Here is a 21,715-nt window from a genome sequence, read left to right as displayed (position 1 = left end):
TGACATACTGTTTTTCAAAGTGATTCTACTGTTTTGCAGTTTCACTAATATAATATACACGAGAAAACGTTTCCTCTACATCTTTGTCTGCACTTGGAATTATAGGTTTGTCTAGGGTTCCTTTAGCTATCCTAATAGGTGCATGGTAGTACTTACTGCATTTTTTATGCACTTTCGTAACAATGATGTTAAGTGTCTTTTTGTATACTTATTTGTTATCACTGAACCTTTTCTGATACAATATCTGTTCAAATCTTGGCCTGTTTTTTTCATGAGTCAGTTTTGTTTTATGACTGAGTTTTAAGAGTTCTTTAAATTTCTGGATATGTTTTTTATGTATTTTGTAATTCTCTCAGTTTATAGTTTAACATTGTCAAAGTTCAACATATGCACTGTTTTCCTTTATGGACTTAATTTTGGAGTTGTCTGTAAGTAATCTTTCTTAACCCAAGACCACAAACATGTTCTTCTAGGTTTTCTTGTAGAAGTTTTACATTTAGGCCCCTATTAAGTTTAATTTTTGTTTATGGTATGATATATGCATTAAGTTGAGGGGCTTTTTTTTCCACATGGTCAGGGATTCAGCTTTTCTAGCACTATTTGTTGAAAACGACTATCCTTTTTCCATTGATTTGTCTTTGCACCATTGTTGAAAATCAACTATATATATGTATGGGTCTGTTTCTGGACTGCTCCGATCAACCATTGCTGTCTCTTTTGCTACTACCATCTGTCTTGATGACTATAGTTTTCATTATTGATATTCTCCATTCCATTTTGCGCTTGTTCTTTCTGTTCTTACTTTCCCTTTGCAGTACTCCTCAGCACTTCAGGTCCTTATCATCAGTATCCTAAAGACTGGCTGATGGATGAAGGGAAAGGATCTAAGCCCAATATAAACACTTTGTATCATCAGAAATAGTGTCTACTCTGCCTCCTCACATTTCTCTCAAGGTTGAGTGCGTTTTTATTTCCTCCTGGTCCAAATAATGCCTTTAGCGAGACTCTTCCAGCTCCTCCTGATAGGGTACCTTGTTTCTGCATTTGTCTTTGTATATTTCATTCTACACACAGCAGCCCGAGTGACCTTCTTATGAAATAGAAATAGGTTCTATTGGTCTTCTGCTTAAAACCACAATGAGTGTAGTAGCACTCCCTATATATAGTCTCAGCTACTCGGAAGGCTGAGGTTACAGGATCACTTGAGCACAAGAGTTCAAGACCAGCCTGAGCAACAGCAGGACCTCATTTCTAAAAAATATGTTTTAAAAAAAAAAGCAAATGAAAAATTTCACAAAACCTGATGGCTGCCCCTTTTATTTACAAAATAAGTCTGAATTTCTGACCACGGCCTACAAGATTCTTCATGAACTGACCCCTCCTTCACCGGCCTTTCTACTGTCACATACCACTCATGTTTTTCATTCAGCTGTACTTGAGTCACATTGGCTTTTTTCTTCTGTCCCTTCTGTCCCTGGGTCACACCAAATGCGATCTCAACTGAGGGTTTGTGCACCAGCTCCTGTGGACTGCCCATCTTCTAGATACTAGAGTGGTCTTCCTTATGCCCCTTTTCAGTGTGTCAGCTCAGATGTTATCTCCTGAGGAAGGACTTCCTTGGCTGGCACTCTTTTTACATAGGGTTGCTTCTAATTCATTCTCTGTCCCATTAGCCTGTTTTATTTTCCTCATAGCACTTACCATTGATTTGTTGTGTGTCACTTTCCTTTGAGTAGCTGGTGAAATCTGATTCACTTTTATAGCCATGAAGCCTAGAATGATAGGTATCTCATAATTTTCAATAGATAGTTATATGATATATATTCAGTAACTGTTTAATAAATGTGCAGTAATTTGTTCATAATAATTTTTAATAGATGTTTGTTAAATACTGTACTCTGGGATAGTTTCTCATTTGGATATTCCTCCTACAGTTTTGAGCCAAGATAGAGAAGGAAGCACATGGACTGGTAGAAAATTCACAGTTCTGGGTTTCACTTATTATATGATATTAGGAATTTCATTTATGTTTTCTCATCTGTAAAATGCAAGGCTAGAGCTGATAGCCATTAAAGTGCTGTCTAGTCTGATGTTGAGTGATTGTATAAGCGTATTTGTTTTGATGATTGTGGACTTTTATTTTAAAACTCGTGGTCCTTTTGTATCACAGTTATTTTTCTAGGTTCATTGCCTCCCTAGGCTTGTATTTTTTTCCTGAAAAAGGTAACCAAATATAGTAAAAGTTACAGAATATTCGCGGTATGTCAGGTACTGTGCTAAGCATTTGCATGCATTATTTTGTCTAATCTTCACTTCAGCGCCATGTGGAAGGAAATACTATTCCAACTTTACAAATAATGAAACCAGGGCTTTGAAGAGGTGAGTTGTTTTCTGAAGGCCACACAAAGAGGAGTGGCAGAACTGGGATCCAAACTCAACCTGACTTCCGAGCTCACACGTTTAACCATTATGCTCTTATTTGTTTTCTTGACTCTATTCTTTCTTTTACACTAGGATCAATAATCTTTTTATCTTGAGATCCACTGATAGGATTGTCCAATCAGAGCTCAGTGTTGGAAGGAAAATGGAAACTGGGTATGCTGGGTGCACATACCAAGTGGTTAGCCTAAATTGTCTGAATTATATTAATTGCACAGATCAGTCGGATACTCTTGACTCATGAGATGTTGCTTCCTGTCTGTTGTATCTTACTTCTATGTACAAGAATTGAAAGTTGTTATAAACACAGCTATTAAGGCAGTGTTTTAACCCAGTGTCCTTGGATTTTCTGGAATTTCATGCTTGGGCATTGGGCTGACAATTAGCTGCCTGAAATGTTTGCAGAATTGTTTGTGTAGTGGGTGGGGGCATGTAGGAGTGGAGTATGTATAGTTTTTGGAGAATAGTGTCTGCAAAGGGTCTGTGACATGAACAAATTTGAACCCATGCCTTATAGAATAGGGCTGTGCAAGATCCTTATATGAAATAGTAAAATATCATGTGAGATGCATGTAGACAAAAAAAGTGTTTGCTTGTAGCAGTGTAAGGACACATTGTAAGGTGGTTGTTCAGAAACTTGGAAATCAGGAGTTTACGTGGGAGGGTTTCTTGATTAAGAACTGTTGTTGCAGGCAGTAGTAGATGAGGCAGGGGACATGACTGGGGGCGAAGGCCACAAAGGGGTAAACAATTTAGAACTCATGGGGATTGCCATTATTTTGTGGGGAGGTCTCTTTTTGAATTTACTTGATTGCTTTATGATAAGCTGTGTACTTCTTCACTGCTTTCGTTTCTCCATCTTGAGAGAACCTTGTATGCTGACTTGTGAAAAACAAGTATTTCATGGGGTATAGTAATACTGCTAACTTAAAAAAATAATTTTAACTAGTTAGAGGTAACTGTGCCTTTGACCTCAGCCTCTTAAGAAAAACTCAAACGGTATGTACATTCTTGAATCCTTTTTAAAGCAGCTGCATGGCTAGTCTGCCACTTGTGTGTCATGCTTTTTCTTTCGGTAGATTCATAAAAATGGTGAGTGTGTATCTTTGCTCAGGTTGTCTTCTGTGACCATCAAGGGCAGCGCCACTATGGTCCCAAAGCAAAGTGGCAGTAATGTTGCTTTTTTTCTTTATTTCCCTAGAGTGTTTCTGGGTTGACTCAAAGCAATTTGTAGACACAGCTCTGCACAAATTAATGTCTGGGAGAAGAAACTGTTGAGAGGTAAAAACAGTTTAAGTTGCGATCTACTTGGATTGAAAGCTCAGAGGTTGTTCTTGGGTTTCTTTCAGGCAATAGCTTCAGAATGGCCTCTGAGCAAAGACAGATGTCGAGGCAGGCTTTATTTGTTGGTTCTCCTTGCAGGCGGAGGCTACCTTCTGCTATGAAGGCCAAAGCATTCCAGGTGCTCTTTCTAGCCTTCCTTACAGATGAACTGTGGGCGTGTGACCCTATCCAGGTCAGTGAGATACAAAGAGATGTGGTTTTCTTCTTAACAGAAACCCATGGAGAGAGAATCAATCCTGCTTTCTGCATTTTAATATGGTTGTATGAAGACATGAGGTAATTTGCGGAGCTGTGGCAGCCATCTTGTGATGGGTGAGGATGGAATATGAGGGAGCGTACATGAATCAGGGACCCAGAGCTTTGATAATGTTAAGTCATCCATCCAATCCTGGACTTGTAGTGTGAGAAATAAAATTCCCTTTAAAAAAAATTCAGGCAATTTTTGAGTATTCTGTTCCTTGCAGAGAACTACCTTAACTCAGATAAACAGTTACATGCCATATGATGATGTTTCAGTCAAGGCAGACCACATATATGACAATGCTCTCATAAGATTATAATAGAGCTGAAAATATCTTATTCCCTAGTGACAGTGTAGCTATCATAACACCATAGCAAATTACTTTTTAAATAAATTTTGTGTAGCGGTGCAGAGTAATTGTAAAGTCTGTAGTGGTGTTCATTCATGTCCTAGGCCTTCACATTTACTCACCACAGACTCATTCAGAGCAAATTCCAGTCTTGCCAGCTTCATTTATGATAAGTGCTTTATATAGGTATACCATTTTTTATCTTTTATACTGTATTTTTACTGTACCTCTTCTGTGTTTAGATGTGTTTAGTTACACAAATACTATTGTGACACAGTTGCCTATAATATTCAGTCCAGGAACATGCTGTACAGGTTTATAGCCTACAGTTAATAGGCCATATTGCATAGCCTATGTGTGTAGTAAGGTATACCATCATCAGATATACTCTGTAATTGTACTGAAATGAAATTGTCTAAAGACTCATTTTTCAGAATATCTGTTAAGTGGTATATGTCTCTCTTTCTTTTTTTTTTTCTCTCTCTCTCTCTCTGTATATATATATATGTGTGTGTGTGTGTATATATATATTTCCCTGGTATATGACTATATATATATTTCTATATGTATATATATTTCTATGTTAATGTCATGACTTATATATGTCAGAATATTGGGAAGAACCTGAACACCCAATACTGGGCACTGCTTAAGTGAACTCAGGTATCTGTACAATGGCATACTATGTAACTATTAGAAATGATGTAGTCAAGGTAGGGAAAATGTTTTTGGTACATGGTATATAGGAAAGGAAGAAACAGGTTAAACCACAAGATAGTTTGATGTTATTTTTGTTAAAAATGCTAACATGGATTAAAAAAATACTGGGTAGACTCACCATGATATTAGTAGTTTTCTTTGGCTGGTAGGATTATGTGTGGCTTTTAATTTTTTTTTTCACTCTGCTGATCTTCATTTAACATACAAGTTTCTAATCTGAAAAAAAGTTAGAAGATAAAATTCTATTCATATGGCCATTCCTTCTCTCTTCTGCCCATCTGAATAAATGGTATTACTGTCTACCTTGTTACTTATGTTCCAACTTTCCAGGATATCCTGAATTCCTCCCCTTAGGTCTTACTCTGCCTTCTTCCATAACCAGGTCTTTTTCTCATCTCCTTCTGTGCTTTGCACCTTGTACTGCCACAACCCTAATTGAAGTTCTCATTCATTATTTTCTCGTTTGATTCCTCTGCATTACCTACTAGCTGGTCTCCTGCCTTTCATTTTTGCCACTCTCAGATTCAGAAAAATTATCATTTTTTAATATTGCAGGTTAAAATACTTATTAGTCTTTATACAGGCCAGTTTAAGCTGGTTTATACACTCAAGCTTAAAATACTTGTTAGTCCTCTTTATATAGGTCAGTGAAATAGAATAAAATACTAAGAAATAGATTCACTTGTATCTGTCAGAATGGACAAGCAGATCAGTGGGGAGAGAGATGGAAGCTAGTAAAAAGACAGAACTTTAAAAGTTTAAAAAAAAAAAAAAAACAGGAGAAATCTGTTTTTTTTTCTTGGAGTAGGATTTCTTAAAAGGGTCACAGAAAGCTCAACCCGTAAGAAAAAGATTGATAGTATTTATTACTCAGTTGAAATGAAAAACATCTGTTCATCAAAAGATACTTTAAAGAAAATGAGAAGACAAGCCAGAAACTGGGAGAAGTTATTTGCAACACATGTAACCAAAAAGTGATTATGATCCAGATTTATACCAGTTAAAGAGCAACTAAAAGTTCAACTTAAAAAACAAAACCCAAAACCCCATCATAGCCTAGAGCTCTCATTATTCTTAAAAGAAGGTCAAAAACCCTTCGTGTGCAGTCTGTTTCCCAGAATATATTCATACTATATCCGACTTCCCCATGCTAACTGGATTCACACCAGGCTTCCTTTTTCTTCACTGGTCACAGCAAGTACCTGTCTTGTTCTGGATCTTCTCTGCTGTTTTTCTCTTGCTTCGGATTCTCCCAGCTCTCTGCAAAGTGCTGCCATTGGCATCCTGCAGGTCTCAATTCAAAGGTTATTTCCCCACAGGATCTGCCTCCATTTATTTTTATGAATGAATGATTGTTTACTCTTTCTTCCCTAGTTGAGAAAGGGTCCTAATGGGGTAGCAGGTACATCACTGCACTAAATGGTAGAGGCTTGTGCTCCATTTCTTGATGGTAATACCATCTCCCACTGACTCTTTCATCTAGGAGATCACACATGTGAGTGTTGGCTGTATTAGTGTTCTTTAGGTTGCAGCTCCAGAGACTCATAAGTTCACAGTGAAGTCCATTCAGTGGGTCATAGTGGAATTTTTTTTAATTACAAAGGGTATAGAAGACAATAGAGAATATTAGAGTATGTTGTACATAGTAGTGTTTGGTAAACTTTGTTCATTCACGTGTATATTCTATGTAGACACATACACCTATGCACATAGACACACGCATATAAACTGTGATCAAAGTTTTGGAAAGCAGGCCTCCTAGATAACATCTGAGGTTCATTCCACTTCTAATGTTCTAAGATCAAATGCAGGATTACTGAACAACCTAAAGTAGATAGGCTTTTTAAATGCTGCTTTACTTAAAAAAAAAAAAAAAAAAAAAAAAGAGAGAGAGAGATGGAGTCCGACTGTGTTGCCCAGGCTGGAGTATAGTGGCTGTTCATAGGTGTAACCACAGCGTACTACAGCCCCAAACGCCTGAGCTCAAGCGATGCTACTGCTTCAGCCTCCTGAGTAGCTGGGACTACAGGCACATACATGCCACTGTGCCTGGCTCAGCTTTACTTTTTTTTAATAAGTACTCCGAACTAACTAAAGAAGGTTTTTCTGAGTACAGTCCATAGCTTGGTGACTTTAAAGACTAAAACTCACAAAATGGAACCATTGGTACCAGTAAGATGATAAAGACTCTAAAAATTTTTCTTAAGTAGTTTAAACAAGCTTCCGGGAAATTGTATTTCCTTTATTAATTTGCTTAGAAGTACGTCTACTAGTAAACTTTGGGTCAATTCATAAATTGTGCCAACAGGATCACTAATGGGAAAGTTAATAAATCAGGGTTTTTGTATTTTTTCCCCTTCCTTTCTTGCCATTATTACTTCATGAGTTAAACTACAAGTTAGGACAGTGGAGCCACTGGCACAAATCTCATGATTTGCTTGCTTTGCTTGTTACTTGCCATACCCTGAAGCCCAGCCCAGAGATTTGGAGGACTACAGAGATCTGTGGTTTGTTTAGCTTGAGAAACTCATCCTTTCAGTGATAATCTTACTTGGATTGCTTAAATGCATGTCTTCTCCCTGTAGTAAATCTCATGTTGTAAGTCATCAGAATGAGTTACAGATAAGCTTAGCTTGAAAAGTTTCTTCCTTTGTTCTTTTTATTCTTGCTGCTTTCCATATATTCACTTAACATTTAGCTTTTTCTGGAGATATTTGTTGAAGCAAGAATTCTCATCTTTTGGAAAGAAGAGCACATATTATTTTCCCAGCCTCTATAACTATAGGGAAGTTGAATGACTCTTAAAGCATATTTACTTTACTTTGATGATGAATGTACTCATCACCTAGATTTATCAGTTAACATGTTGTCACTTTTGTTTTCTGTCTCTGTTTATATACTCATACAAATACATGTGTACTTTTTGAAGGTGCTGAACTGATTGAAAGTAAAAGGCAATCATCATATTTCACCTCCTAATAATTTGGTTTGCTTCCTCTAGGAACAGGACATCTTCCTGTTATAAGCACAATACCATTAACACCTCCCTATACCAGTGGTACAGTTTACAATCATTTTTCTCCAGTTGTCCACAAAATGTCTTTAATAGCACTTTTTTCTTCATAGCATTTTTTTAAAATCCAGGATTCAATATAAAAATTCTGTTTGCTGTCATGTCTTTTTACTGTTTTTTAAATTGCAATACCCCAAACCATTTTGCTTTAAGATGTTGGCATTTTGAAGATTCCAGGCCAGTTTTGTGGCATCTTCCACAATCTAGATGTGTCTGATTGTTTCTGATTGTTTTCTCAAGTTTAGATTTAGGTTAAGTGTTTTTAGTAGGAATACTAACTAGGTGATGTGTATTACCAGTTGTATCACATACTGGTGAAGCCAGGTGATCTGTGGGGTGATTCCTGGACACTATGAGTAACCTCTTTACCTGCAACTTTTAAACTAGTGGTTGTAATATTGATGGTTGAGTCTGTCCTGCATTAGTTAATACATTTGACATGGTGAAATGATAAATTTTAAGTTATTTCCTTCCTTTCAAATTAATATTCTGTAAAGAAAAGCTATTCCTGTTTTCTTTTCTCCTTTCTCCCTCACTCTCTGTGCAAATAAGAATGTGGACTTCTGGTACCTTTCCTTAATACTAGCAGTCACCATTTATTGTTTATTATTTGCCAAGCACTGTGTGATATGGTTTGGCTGTGTCCCCACCAAATCTCATCTTGAATTATAGTTCCTACAAACCCCACATGTGGTGGGAGGGACCTGGTTGGTGGGAGATAATTGAATCAGGGGAGGGGCAATATCCCTTGTGCTATTCTTGTGATAGTTCTGTTGAGATCTGTTGGTTTTATAAGGGGCTTCCTCCTTCACTCGGCTCTCATGCTTCTCCTTCCTGCTGCCATGTGAAAAAGGATATGTTTGCTTCCCCTTCCACCATGATTGTAAGCTCCCTGAGGCCTCCCCAGCCATGCTTAACTGTGAGTCAATTAAACCTCTTTCCTTTATAAATTACCCAGTCTTGGATATGTCTTTATTATCAGCGTGAGAATGGACTAATACACTGTGCTAAGGGTTTTATACATATTATGTTATACCATTCTCCCAGCAACCTCGGGAGGTTAATTTTTAACTGTTGTCAGTTTTTACACCAAAAAATGGAGCATCAGAAATATTTAATGACTTGTTCACATAGATAATAAGGATTCCAGTGGCTCTGATGCCACTTCATTGTGATGCTTCCCAAATGTCAGCCACACTGTCCTTTCTAACACCCAGCCAGACTTATAGACAGCAGCGGGGCCAGCAGAACAACTGTCCACATAGTAAACAGTGTTTTCACAAGCCAAGAAGTATGGATACTAGCCCAGTCCTGGGCCCTTCCCTGTGCTTGCTGCTCTATTTCAGAGTCTGTTGCCTCTTCTGTTTTAGCTCCTTTCAAGGTCTGCTGAATCTTTCCTTCTCTCCTAGAATGGAACAGTGTCTCCCGGTTGGATTGAGGCACACATGCTCAGAGCAGGCAGCTCACAACTTGGCTAGCTCCTGGTGGAAGAATAGTATGGTTGTGGGCTTGGGAGCCAGCCAGCCCTGAACTTAAGAGTTGGCACTGGCTTGAATTCTCTGTCTAGTTCTTTGCCCCAGAGTGCCCACAGCTTCAGCTATTTTCTTGGAGTACCAAAACCTCCATTTCTGAAAACATTAAAAAAAATGTGTTACAACCCATATAGTCATTATTCTTAATGATGCTGAAATTATCTCAAGTTTTGCCAGTGGAGAGCTCTTCAAGTTGGCTCATTGTTCTTTTGACACAATATCCATTGGTCTAGATAGCTTTCTTGATTTCTGGCACAAGAAATAGCAGGTTCACCTTTCACTGGCACTTTTTATTTTTTTATTTTTAGAAACCAAAATATGAGCACAAAGTGTGCTCATTGCTACTGAGATGTTGTTGCTTCTAAGGATGATGCATGATTTTTGAGAATTATTCTGCTATTGATAGTCTAGTAGAGTTGGAGTGGGGGGTGAACAAGAAAACAGCTGCCTGGCCTTCAATTGGAAATGCCCAAAATTCATGTCAGTGACTGCAGCTCTGTCCTTGCTAGCTTCTGCTTGGTTAATGACTTGTCAGTCCCTTGTTGTCAAGCAATTGGGGTCCTTCGATTAAAAAGAACTCCCTTTTTTGCTGGCAGAAAGACAACATTTCAAAGGATGTTTCTTGTGAATTCCAGTGGTCCTTTTCTGCCCTTTGTGCCAAACTAAAAACTGCAGGGAAATCTTTGTTACAGAGAATCCAGTAAAAAGCTATTAACAGCATTGAGGCTGTGTCTGTCACTTCATTGCGGTGTATTTTCTGACGTCATTGCTATTTCTTAGAATTAAATTATCTTAACGGAGTACTTATTTAAGCTTAAGTTTAAAGTTCACTCCATTTTAATGTTTATTTTTTTGAATAGCCCATCAAGGAAACAGAAAGTAGTAGTTTATTTTGTATTGTGGTTTGAGATAAGAGAGGGTTTTGTTTATTTTAAATTTTAAGTAAGGCACCCAAAGATAAAGGCCTAGCAAGGATAGAGGGAAGAATTTTGTCATTATACATATTTTTCTCAGTAAGTCTTCCTCAGTGGTGGCTACACAGTATATGCTTATTTTAATATTCCAGTGTATGCCCCCTTTAATTCTCTAGCTTGATCTTTGTTTTATTTTTCTTCTAAAGCCTATATATATATATATAAAACCTGCTAGTTTGTAATGTATTTTAAATAACATCAGTAACAAATCTGTGTTATACTGTGTACTCTTATTACATATTTCCCTTCCTTTTGGTCTTTAAAAAGCAAGAAGTTTTATGTTTCTTAGTGGGACTGTAAGATAAAGTAGTAAATCTTTGCAGGTTAATTGCTCTGTAATTAACCCAGATGGGGCAGAGGGCAGAGGACAGTTTTGACTTAACCCTATTGGGAAACATCAGCAAGCTTTCACTTTATTGTAGGGCAATCCATCAGATTATGGTACTCTCAGCTCCTTGAATACTATCCAGAGAAAGCTTGCTCCTTTTCCAGGAAATCCCGAGTTCCTCTGTTGATAACAAACCTTAATAGAAATATGATTTTAATGAATTCTTGAAATTTGATAAATTAAGGCCTTTTATTTTAGTAGAGAAAAAGGTAAAGTTCAGCTTAACCATTGATGACTTACTGCTTTTATTTAAGAAGATGGTTTCTAATATGTTTTATTGACTAATCCTTATTAATTATAAAATGTCTGTCACTCTAGTTCTAGGCTAGTTCCTAAGGTGGAAATTTGCAAAGAAGCCTAAAAGTGACCACTAAGTACAGAAAGGAGTCTCTTTTATTAATTTATATATTTTAATACCTACTGTAATATTTTAATACCTCGCTTACATTTTTGTCATATGCTTTTTGGTGACTTAATTTCGTTTTATAGTTTAATATTTTTAAAACATTTGACAAAAATTGCTCCTTTCTACAGGATGCCTGAGTGTAATTTTTCTGTTTGATATTTTGTATATAAATAAACATGAATTTATGGTAGCTGCCTCTCGTTTATTCTTCCTTAAGTTCAAAGCATATATATGCTTGTAGTTTGGTTGTTAACATTCATAAAAATCTTTAAAAGGACTTTATAATTTTAGTATAGTAACAAATGAAAAAGCCTCTCTAAATGCAATATTGTATGCTGGTTTGGATTCTGAGACAGAAAAATGACATTGTGGAACAATTGGAAATCTGCATAAAGTCTCTAGTTTGGTTAATAGCAATGAACTGATGTTAATTTCCTAGCTTTGATAAATTCTGTGGTTATATAAAATGTTAACATTAATGAAAGGTGGTAAAGAATATATGAGAACTCTGTATGTAGTAGAAACTTAACTCATTAAAAGCTTTGACTATATATAGACATATGACCATAGTTTGGATTTATTAAGTAGTTTAGGAAAAGTTTAGTGGTAGTTACATTTAAGCCCATTTATAATTCGTAATTAAGAATTTAAAAATTAAAAGACCACCAATAAAAAATAAATGCACTTTTCATATGAGGTCACCGAGTTCTTTTTAGTGTGTTCGATCACTAAAAATATCAATTTTACTCATTTTAGATTATTGCTGCTTATTTTAAAGTGTCCACATGAAAGCTTACAGTACAAGCAGCTTGCTTTTTTAATTTCTTTTAGTTTACTTTTAAATTCAAAAGATTGAAACATCATATGGAGGAAAATAGAGTCAAAATTCATCAGTTTATAAAATCAGTGCTGATATTAGTTGGTAATCTGTTTGCATACCTACTAAGTGTGAGAAATATGTAGGTACTGTGGGAAATATTTTTTAAATAGCTCTAATTAAAAGGTGTGGCATACACAAATGTACGCACACACATGTAGTACGTATATATATATTTAAACAGTCTTTTTTTGTCTTGGGTTGTTAAGTGTCTTAAATGGTATTGAGCTTAAGTGGTATCAGAATTGAGAGACAGTGGTAGAGATTACTTTGAGCCAGGGTGATGAGGGATGTCTTCACCAAGAAAGTAGGCAGGAGTTTAGCTTAGAAGGATGAGTAGACCTTCTACATGTAGAGACAGATGAGACAGTACTCTGTGGGTGTGTGTTGATTAGTAGTAAAGCTGAGCCCTAGGGGTTTAGATGTCTCACTAAATAGACTAATGTTACGGGCAGAGAGTTCCCTGGATGGTGTTGCATAGTAGGGTGGAGTTAGGCGGATGCTAGTTTATGGAAGCTCTTGAATGCTAAGAAATTGGAACTTTTGGTTTTAGATAAAATGGGTCTGTTGCTTTTGGAACCGGAGAGTAACTATCAAAGAAGTTTTTATTTTCAGTAGTATCAGAGTTTTGTATTGAGTTCTCGCTATGTGTAGGGAACTGAGTTAGGTGCCAGGGGTACCAAGAGGCCTGAGACTGGTCTCTTCTTTCCAAAGTCTTATAGTCTCTGGCAAGTCAGGATCTTCTTATTTGTAAAAAGATGAGTAACAATACCTTTATGAGGCAATATATGCCAGTGAATAATACAGTGAGCCCTATAAGACATTAGATACTTAAATTGTTTGGAGAAGCCTTTAGGGAACAGGTAAAACATAAGCTCAGCTTAGATGGGTGAGTACAACTTAGATAAGTAATGTGGAGGTTGTTCTAAAAGCTACAGAAGGATATAAATTTAGGAAAGAAACTACAGTGGAGAAAGCAATATGGCTTAATTGTAACTAAAATGAGCTGATGGAAACTTAGAGTAATCAGCATGTGGGGTGATGAGTGTATTAAGTATGTGACAGTAGAAATGAGATTATTTGAGAATTGTCAGGACTTGGCAATGATCAATATAGGAGCACAGAAGGAAAACAAATTGGTGGTGACCAGTAACTTGAGCCAGTAGAGGTTGTTTTGTGTCACACATTTTCATTTCCAGGTAATACTGGACTGTCAAGTACAATTGTCTGACAAAAAGTTAGAGCAGGGGTACCAAAACCTGGAAGACAAATGTGGGTTAAAAGTGCATAAAAATGGGTGACGCCAAAGAGGAGCAAAGGAGCAAAAAGAGAAGAAGCCAAGAAGGACATATAACTGCTGCATTCATAGAGCCGAAGAAAGGCTGGCCATGGTGATTATTTCAGTGTTTTTGAAGCAGTTGGAGGATATGCCATCTATGACTGCATACACATCAGAAAAAGAAAACTGGGAAATGCTCAGTTAGTCAGATGTGAGTGGTCCTCAGTTTTATGAGAGTGGTGGGCCTGTAGTCCAGATGATCGGATGTAAGGAATAAGTGTGTGTGTATAGAGGGGGGGATTGTTGAAGTGGAGGCAGCAGATTTACCCCAGCGTTTGAAGAAGTTGGGATGTGCGAAGACAGGGATGGATATACATACATACATACATACATGACAAGGCAGTAGCTGAAGAGGGTAAAAGAAGGATGTTTTAGTTAAATTTATCAAGCATCAAGTGCCAGTTTTGTGCAAGGCACTAAGTGAGGGGCACAAAAGTGATTAAAATATAGTGGGATTTTTGTCCCCCTGAAAAAGTGCTGCCTCAAGTTCTTTTGATTTTAGATGGGCAGTTCTTAAACAAAACGTTGGACTCTGATATTAAGCATGGAATGACAAAATCAGTGACAGAACCACTGAAGATGAGGGAGAGTTGGTGAATTGAAGGAATAGTGAAAAAGTGGAAGAAAACATGATGTGCAGGTGGAGAGACTGGCCTTCAAAAGGAAAGGACTTTCTCTAAGATGAGCATAAAGAAGGAAGAGAAGGAGGTCATTTTAGACCTGTTCTGAGCTAGAATAAGGACCCCAGGAAGTCTTTACTGTGAATGTCATGTATAACACACAGTCTGGGGTTATGATTTCTGCCTTTGGAAAGTTCTAGTGCAATGGAACAATGAGTCATTCGGTGCTTATTTTTTATCCTTTAGGAGAAAAAGAATAAAAGCGACACGCCTGGATCATTAAAGATATTGGGTTTTGGCTGAGGTTTTGTTGTTGTTTTTGGTTTTGTTTTTTTTTTTTTTGAGACAGGGTCTCGCTCTGTCACACAGGCTGGAATGCAGTGGTGCAATCGTGGCTCACTGCAGCCACGACCTCTCTGGGTTAGGTGTTCCTCCCACCTCCGCGACCTGAGTAGCTGGGACTACAGGAGTGCGCCACCATACCCAACCTTTTTTGTATTTTAAGTAGACATTGGATTTCGCCATGTTGCCCAGGCTGGTCTCAAACTCCTGGGCTCAAGTGATCTGTCCACTTCAGCTCCCCAAAGTGCTGGGATTACAGGCATGAGCCACTGCACCTGGCTTTTTTTTTTTTTTTAATGTCTAATGTAATACCTATGTTTTAAAAACTGTAAGATAATGTGTGACTATTTCAGTGTCTGCAGTTAGCTAGGATTTGTGAGATGGAGACTCATAGAGCATAGAGTCTAAGAAGGGAGGTAAGGAAGACGAACGTGCAAGATCTTAATAAATGCCTGCCTGTTGACCTCTGATGGGAGGTAGAAAGTTTCGTGCCCACACTATACACATGGAATATTAGGGGATTTTAGAGGAAAAGAATTGGAGCAATTTAAGTTGAACAAGATTTTGAAACAAATTTGTCATATTTATTTCAAGTCCCTATTTTGTTTTCTTCACAGACATTATTTTCCACACAGTTAGGAAGTAAAATTGTGTGCTCATACTTTTTGGTCCCCACTGATAACAGTATATAAAGAACATGATTTTGGCCACTTAAATGAAGAGAATCACCTTTTTTTTTTTTTTTTTTTTTTTTTGAGACGGAGTTAGGAAAAGCTTCTGCAGGAATTGGAATGTGGATGGGGCTTGGTTGGTGGAGGCAGGACTTGGAGCATGGGTGGGGCTTGGTTGGTGGAGTATCTGGATGTGGCTCGCATTTTCCATTTTCTGCTTGTAAACTTGCTTTCAAGGTGTTCATACTTTATTTTATTGGCTATATTTTAAGTGCATGTAACCAGAAAATAGGTGCAGGTCAATAAGAGAAAAGAGCTAATTAATACTCTACTTTGACTTTTGTAGTCAAACATGGGAAGACATGTAGGAGGGGAAGAAAATAAACCTAATTTGGAAAGAAGGAAAAAAAGGCCCACTTTTTTTCTCTGAGATATTAAAAATATCATTTCAAGATTTTTCTTGGTAGAATGATTCCCTCTCTGTCCCTGTCTCCAGATATTTTGTGAAATTTTTGTTGGAAAGAAAATTATAGAAGGGACTATTTGACTATCATAGAGTAGGCCTGGAAAGTGATTTCTTTAAAGGCAATAACTAAAGTTCAGTCACTCCAAAAGTTAATCTGAGAATTACTCAATACTTGCTCTCACAGTATTGGTAAGCAGGGTTTGAGTTGAAGGGATTCCTATTGAGGGATATATTTAATGTCCTTCCTTTACCACCAGCTCCTCCTCTCCCCCACCTCCCACTCGGAAGAGGCAACAAGGCTTGCCCACAGCGGTTCCTGTAGCAGAGCTTGATGCAGCCTCGGCTGAGGTCAAGCACTCCCATTCCAGCCTCTTGAGGGCTTTCTCTATGTGTTGCCAGTGTGCTGGTAAAAATGACTTTAAACTCTTGTCAGCGCGGTTACTGGTGCATGCATCACAGTCCCACTCAAATAAACCTGTCACAACACAGAGTCGGCCGCTAGAGAAGAGTACAAGGGCAGGCCTCTAGCTTTTCATTCGAGCATCACTAAACGTGCACAGAGTGCCCAATTATTTCAGCATTATTGAGCAAGCCTACAGGAGGACCCAAGCCTTGCTACATTAGATTTTCTTTAGTAATTTGCTCAAGTACCGCTGAGGACACTTAAAGGGCTTAAAACGGTGGCTGCAACCGGTTTCCTTTTCTGGGTTGTTAATTCAGGTTTTCTCTTTCAAATTAACTCTCCCTGCATGCTGTGCAGTGGTTCTGGGAGAACTGTTTAACACTAATTTTCTCAATTTTCAGCTTTTTTTTGTTCAACATAACTGCTTTAACAGTTATTCACGTGTACGTTTTGATTAGAAATGTATGATAGTGAGGCCTTATTTTTTGAGATAAAGCCTTTTATGAGGTTTGTTGAAGAAATGTTTGAATGTCAATCATTAAAAGTTACTTATATAATTTCACCAGTTAAAAATTATTTATAGTGCGTGTGCAAAACCTCCAAGTATAAGAAAGTAAGCATTTATTGACTATGCAGCTTTTTTCCTCCCTCCGCCTTTTAAAAATATATATGTTAATGAAAATCTTTCTTTCATAGGCATTCAATTTTTTTATTGTCTATTTGTGCCTCCCTTTCTGTTTCTGTTGGGACAGGGCTTGGATATAGGGGGCAAATTCAATATCTGTGTTTAATTTTTCACAGCAGCAACAACTCCAGGCCCAGCATTTATCACATGGACATGGTCTCCCTGTACCTCTGACTCCACACCCTTCAGGACTCCAGCCCCCTGCCATTCCACCTATCGGTAGCAGTGCTGGGCTTCTGGCTCTTTCCAGTGCTCTGGGAGGTCAGTCCCATCTTCCAATTAAAGATGAGAAGAAGCATCATGACAATGATCACCAAAGAGGTGAGTGACTCTCTTGGGATGCCAATCTGAGATTACCTGCCTGCTGCTGAGAGTAGGTTCTGGATGCCATTGTTTGTTCTTTCTGCATTTAGTTTTACCAATGACTAAACAAAAGATTTCCACTGAAGGTAAATTAATTACTGCAAGTAGTCAGTTGCCAAATGTTATTCTAGTGGTTGGCAAGAGCTAACATACTCCCCAGAGGCAGAGGGGCCTGTTTCTGATTATTGCCTTTGATTTCTTGCTACCTCCTGTGTTCCCCAGGTCTACATCAGCAATGAAATCCCATGATGCTCTGTTTGAAGAAGCATGTTGCATTAATAGTTAATTTTGACGGAATTTATTTTGGGGAATGTCTTGCTGATAAATTCTCACTTGATATTTGACCAAATCAATTATTATTTATAAACAAATGAGCCTATATAGAGCAGTAAAAATCTCACAGGTAAGAAAACAATTTCAGTAGTCTTAGTAATTAAGAAGGTACAGACCAAATTAATGAAATCTGTTGGTTTAACTATCTCTCTTACCCAGTCTGTTTAGAAGCATGAAATTAACTAATTTCTTCCTATAAGACCAACATAATTGTTTATGCAGTTAATTGATTTAAAGGCCAGTTGTGCTCCTTCTAGGTTGATTTCCTTCTTCCACTAAGGTAGATGAAGGAGCAGAAACATTTTTATGTGACTGTTGTTTTTCTATGGTGCTTACTGAAAATTTTTATTAGTTAATGACAGAAATGAAGATGAAAAAGTCTCTCCTAGCATTCCTTTCTGGGAATTTACTTAGCACATGGGTGGTTTGTTGACTTGAAAGGTGTAGTTCATAATTAAAAGCTCATATCCCCATTTCAGCATCTTTGATATGAATTATAATATTAGTCAGTGATTTTTATCACATAAGCATAAATTTCCATCTCTGATGTTAGAAACACTGTAATTTGTTATCCAGTTATCTTAATGCTATGGTACAGAGTTGATGCATGATTATAAATACTTTCTTTCTTTTTTTTTTTTTCTGAGACAGTCTCACTCTGTCACCTAGGCTGGAGTGCAGTGGCACAATCTTGGCTCACTGCAACCTCTGCCACCCAGGTTCAGGCAATTCTCCTGCCTCAGCCTCCTGAGTAGCTGGGATTAGAGGCATAGGCCACCACGCCCAGATAATTTTTGTATTTTTAGTAGAGACGAGGTTTCACCATGTTGGTCAGGCTGGTCTCGAACTCCTGACCTCATGATCCACCCGCCTCGGCCTCCCTAAGTACTGGGGTTACAGGCATGAGCCACCGCACCCGACCTGTAAATACTGTCTTTTTTTTTTTGAGACGGAGTTTTGCTCTTGTTACCCAGGCTGGAGTGCAATGGCGCGATCTCGGCTCACCGCAACCTCCGCCTCCTGGGTTCAGGCAATTCTCCCGCCTCAGCCTCCTGAGTAGCTGGGATTACAGGCACACGCCACCATACCCAGCTAATTTTTTTTGTATTTTTAGTAGAGACGGGGTTTCACCATGTTGACCAGGATGGTCTCCATCTGTTGACCTCGTGATCCACCCGCCTCAGCCTTCCAAAGCACTTAAGAAAGTATTTACAGGCTTGAGCCACTGCGCCTGGCCTGTAAATACTTTCTTAAGTGGAAAAGTCTATAAGGAGCGCAGATAATAAGAATGTCTAGCTTTGGTTCTTCTGAAATTGTGTCAAAGATAGATTGGTACTTTGTGAATTTGGCTGAACAGTATTAATAATTAACTTTACAGCACAGTTGACATCTGTGTAATTTATTATTTAGCAGAGATCAAGTTTGATAGATTAGTATGATTTTATGTAAACTAACTAGTACTTTTCTTTTTTTCTTCTTCCCACCACTTTATGTGCTTGTGTTGCTGCTGTTTTGCATATAGACAGAGACTCCATCAAGGTAGGACTCAAAATTTACAGACTGAGGAATGGCTTAAAAGGGCTGTAAATGATTTAAATGAATCTAGTAAAGAATTCTTTGAGATTTAGAGAATGATTTCTTCTTTTGCTTTACTAAGTAGTGGTTAACTGCACTTTTTAAAATTACCTTCAGGTGTGTGGTTGATTTTTTTTTTTTTTTTTTTTTATAAGGTCCCATTTCTCTATCAGAATCAGATTTGTAGACCAAGGTTGAACTGCAAGATCTGGCTTGGATTGTTCATTTTATTACTTGCTATGTGGAAAAAAACAAACTGCTTTTCTTCACTTAGGCTCTGGCTGTATGATAACAATGAAATGAAGTAAATAAATTGGTTTGTAAAGAAATACATATGAGTTTCATATTTGAGGAAACACCGTTCCATCCTACAAAACTCTTCATCGAAACATGTGTTTAAGTGAACGGTGTAATTTTTTTATCACTAGAAACAATTTTCTCTTTTAAATTTAGGTGAATTTTTTTTACCAGATTTTTTTTTTCTTTTAAATAAACGTTTTGGTTTCCAGTATAACAAGTTAATTCTCTTTAGGTTTTTTATCTGTGTTATCTGCCTTTTGTATCCCTTTTTAGACAAGTTGTGGGGAAAGAGGAAAAGTATTTAGGGCCTAATGATTTGGATATGCTTCTATACCTCAAGAATGAGATGTGCTCAGGATACCTGTATTTATTTAGTAAGCAAACAAGAAAACCAGACTGCCATGGTAGGAAATGAGTAAAATATGAAAATTGATGTGATCACTTCTGAACCAGATACAATATAAATACACCCATTGTCTTATGCATAATTGTATTACATATGCCTTTGTGTGATTTATTGGTTAGAAGGAAAGGACATTTCTCAAGCATTGACTGAGGTACAGATCTGCCAATTTCTTTATATTTTACAACAGTTGAATGTTTTGGAGTACATCTTGCAGTTTTTAATGGAGTTATGTATATGAAGATTAAATCTTCCCCCCAAACCACTGTGCTAGCACTTTGAATGCCTTTTTACTCCTTCTTGTTTTACAATGAAAAGGAATTTTTTTAAAAGCCCTTAAATAATGGAAAATAAAACTCGAGTCTATCTGTTTTATCCTTCAAGAATCTTTGTAATTTGAAAGGGCATCTGCACTCCCATATAAATGTCAACATTTACTATTATAACTGCACACACTGAATTATTTAATTACGCATTTACAGTTGTGTATTTTGTTGTATCATATGTGTATCAATACCTAGATTAAAAAGCATTCTATTTTTATTTATTTATTTTTATTTCTAAAAAGCATTCTTATTCAAAGTATATTTCATACCTGTGTACTTAGGAAGTAGTATGTAAATGCAGTGACTAGGATTAACTGATACCAGCCTTTGAAAGCCTGTCTAGTTATTCTGAGGTCATAATGTAAACATTCCCTGCCTTCTTATTCTAAATATATACCTTTAGACAGTCCAGTGAACTAAACAAAAGCCTTCACTCCCAGAAGACTGTGAAAATATTTATACTTCAGTGCACACTTTTGTGTCAATTACATTTTCTTATTCCCTCATGCAAGAGTAGGATGTGTTACGAAATCATTTATAATCATTCAGGGTGAGCCTGGAAATGAGTATATAGCCAGAAGCCAGGGGAAAAACAAAAAAGAAACACTGATGATTTTGTCTTTCTATTAATAGATGTTTTGGTTGGGTACCATTCTCAAATGTGAAGTTGTATTAGGCCAGGTCTGGGGCTGTCCTATAGTTGTACAAGGTGAAATAGTTTGCTAATTTTTCTGAATGAGTTCAGTGATGCTCAGAGAAGCAGTTTTAGTTGCTTGTTCCATCGATTGTCCTCCCATAAGTGGTTCCTGGTTAAGAAGGGCTTTTTACGACTGTCTGCTATGTGACTCTAGATGGTTTTTATCAGCCAGAGCATGCCAGCTGCCTGCAGCTGGAGTTGAGCTTGTATGAAATAATTTATTTATGCAAGATAATGCTCCTTAACATTTAACAGGTAATGAACGTGATATAAATTTCCTTCTTTTAATTTTTCCCTTTCCTTTCTAACGTGCAAACAGGCAGCTCTGGTCCTCTAAATAATAAGTAATTTTTGGCCATCTGTCAAAAGGAAATTTCAATACAAATTTAAATTAATGGTGCCTGAAATTTTTTATAGCTCCTCTAAAAGCCTCTAATGTGCAGAAAATTCTGAATCTGCTGGTAGTAATTAGTGTTGCATGTAATGAGGATGTGGGCAATCTTATACAGCCCCAGTGGAACATTTTGATATGGTAGCAAAATTTTGATTTATACAAGGTTGTAGATGGGTTTAATTGTGAGAGACGCTTTAAAATGTTTTCTTGATGTTACAGATTGTTAAACAGGGCAGATTTCAGAATAGCTTATATACTATAAATTTAAACTTACTGTAAAGATTCAAGTAATTAAGGTACTTTACCTTTAGATGCCAAGTAAAATGAAAGAAATTCACTTGTTAATGTGTTGGGCCTTTTTTCTCCTCTGTTTTTCTTTTCTTGGAACTTCTGGGGCCACTAAATCGCATACTGTTGGCTTTACTGAGCTCGTTTTTTGTAGCTCCTGTAGCCAA

At 37.2% G+C, this 21,715-nt stretch overlaps 1 protein-coding gene and 1 long non-coding RNA gene across 9 annotated transcripts in view; one reads left to right on the top strand and one right to left on the bottom strand.

Moving 5' to 3' along the window:
• The window catches only part of TLE4 (TLE family member 4, transcriptional corepressor), a 149,138-nt gene that overhangs the window by 59,317 nt on the left and 68,106 nt on the right, over window positions 1-21,715 (top strand). For 4 of the 8 annotated variants that reach the window (XM_035304196.3, XM_035304155.3, XM_035304213.3 and 1 more), the window contains 2 exons: window positions 16,989-17,190; window positions 19,088-19,104. In XM_035304196.3, coding sequence (XP_035160087.1) covers window positions 16,989-17,190; window positions 19,088-19,104 — 219 coding nt within the window. Of the gene's footprint in view, window positions 1-16,985; window positions 17,191-19,087; window positions 19,105-21,715 lie in introns of all 8 variants that reach the window. The other 4 variants (XM_035304185.3, XM_035304146.3, XM_035304204.3 and 1 more) reach the window with 1 other exon arrangement.
• Window positions 904-20,479, bottom strand: LOC144581901 (uncharacterized). The gene is made up of 3 exons (XR_013533313.1): window positions 20,439-20,479; window positions 5,212-5,309; window positions 904-4,201 (listed from the first exon to the last, which is right to left on the bottom strand). It is a non-coding gene; the product is annotated as an uncharacterized LOC144581901 (long non-coding RNA).

Source organism: Callithrix jacchus, chromosome 1, assembly GCF_049354715.1.
Source record: "Callithrix jacchus isolate 240 chromosome 1, calJac240_pri, whole genome shotgun sequence".
Lineage (NCBI taxonomy): Eukaryota > Metazoa > Chordata > Mammalia > Primates > Cebidae > Callithrix > Callithrix jacchus.
Note: the sequence above shows the minus strand (reverse complement) of the source record. Positions and strands in the feature narration are given on the sequence as shown.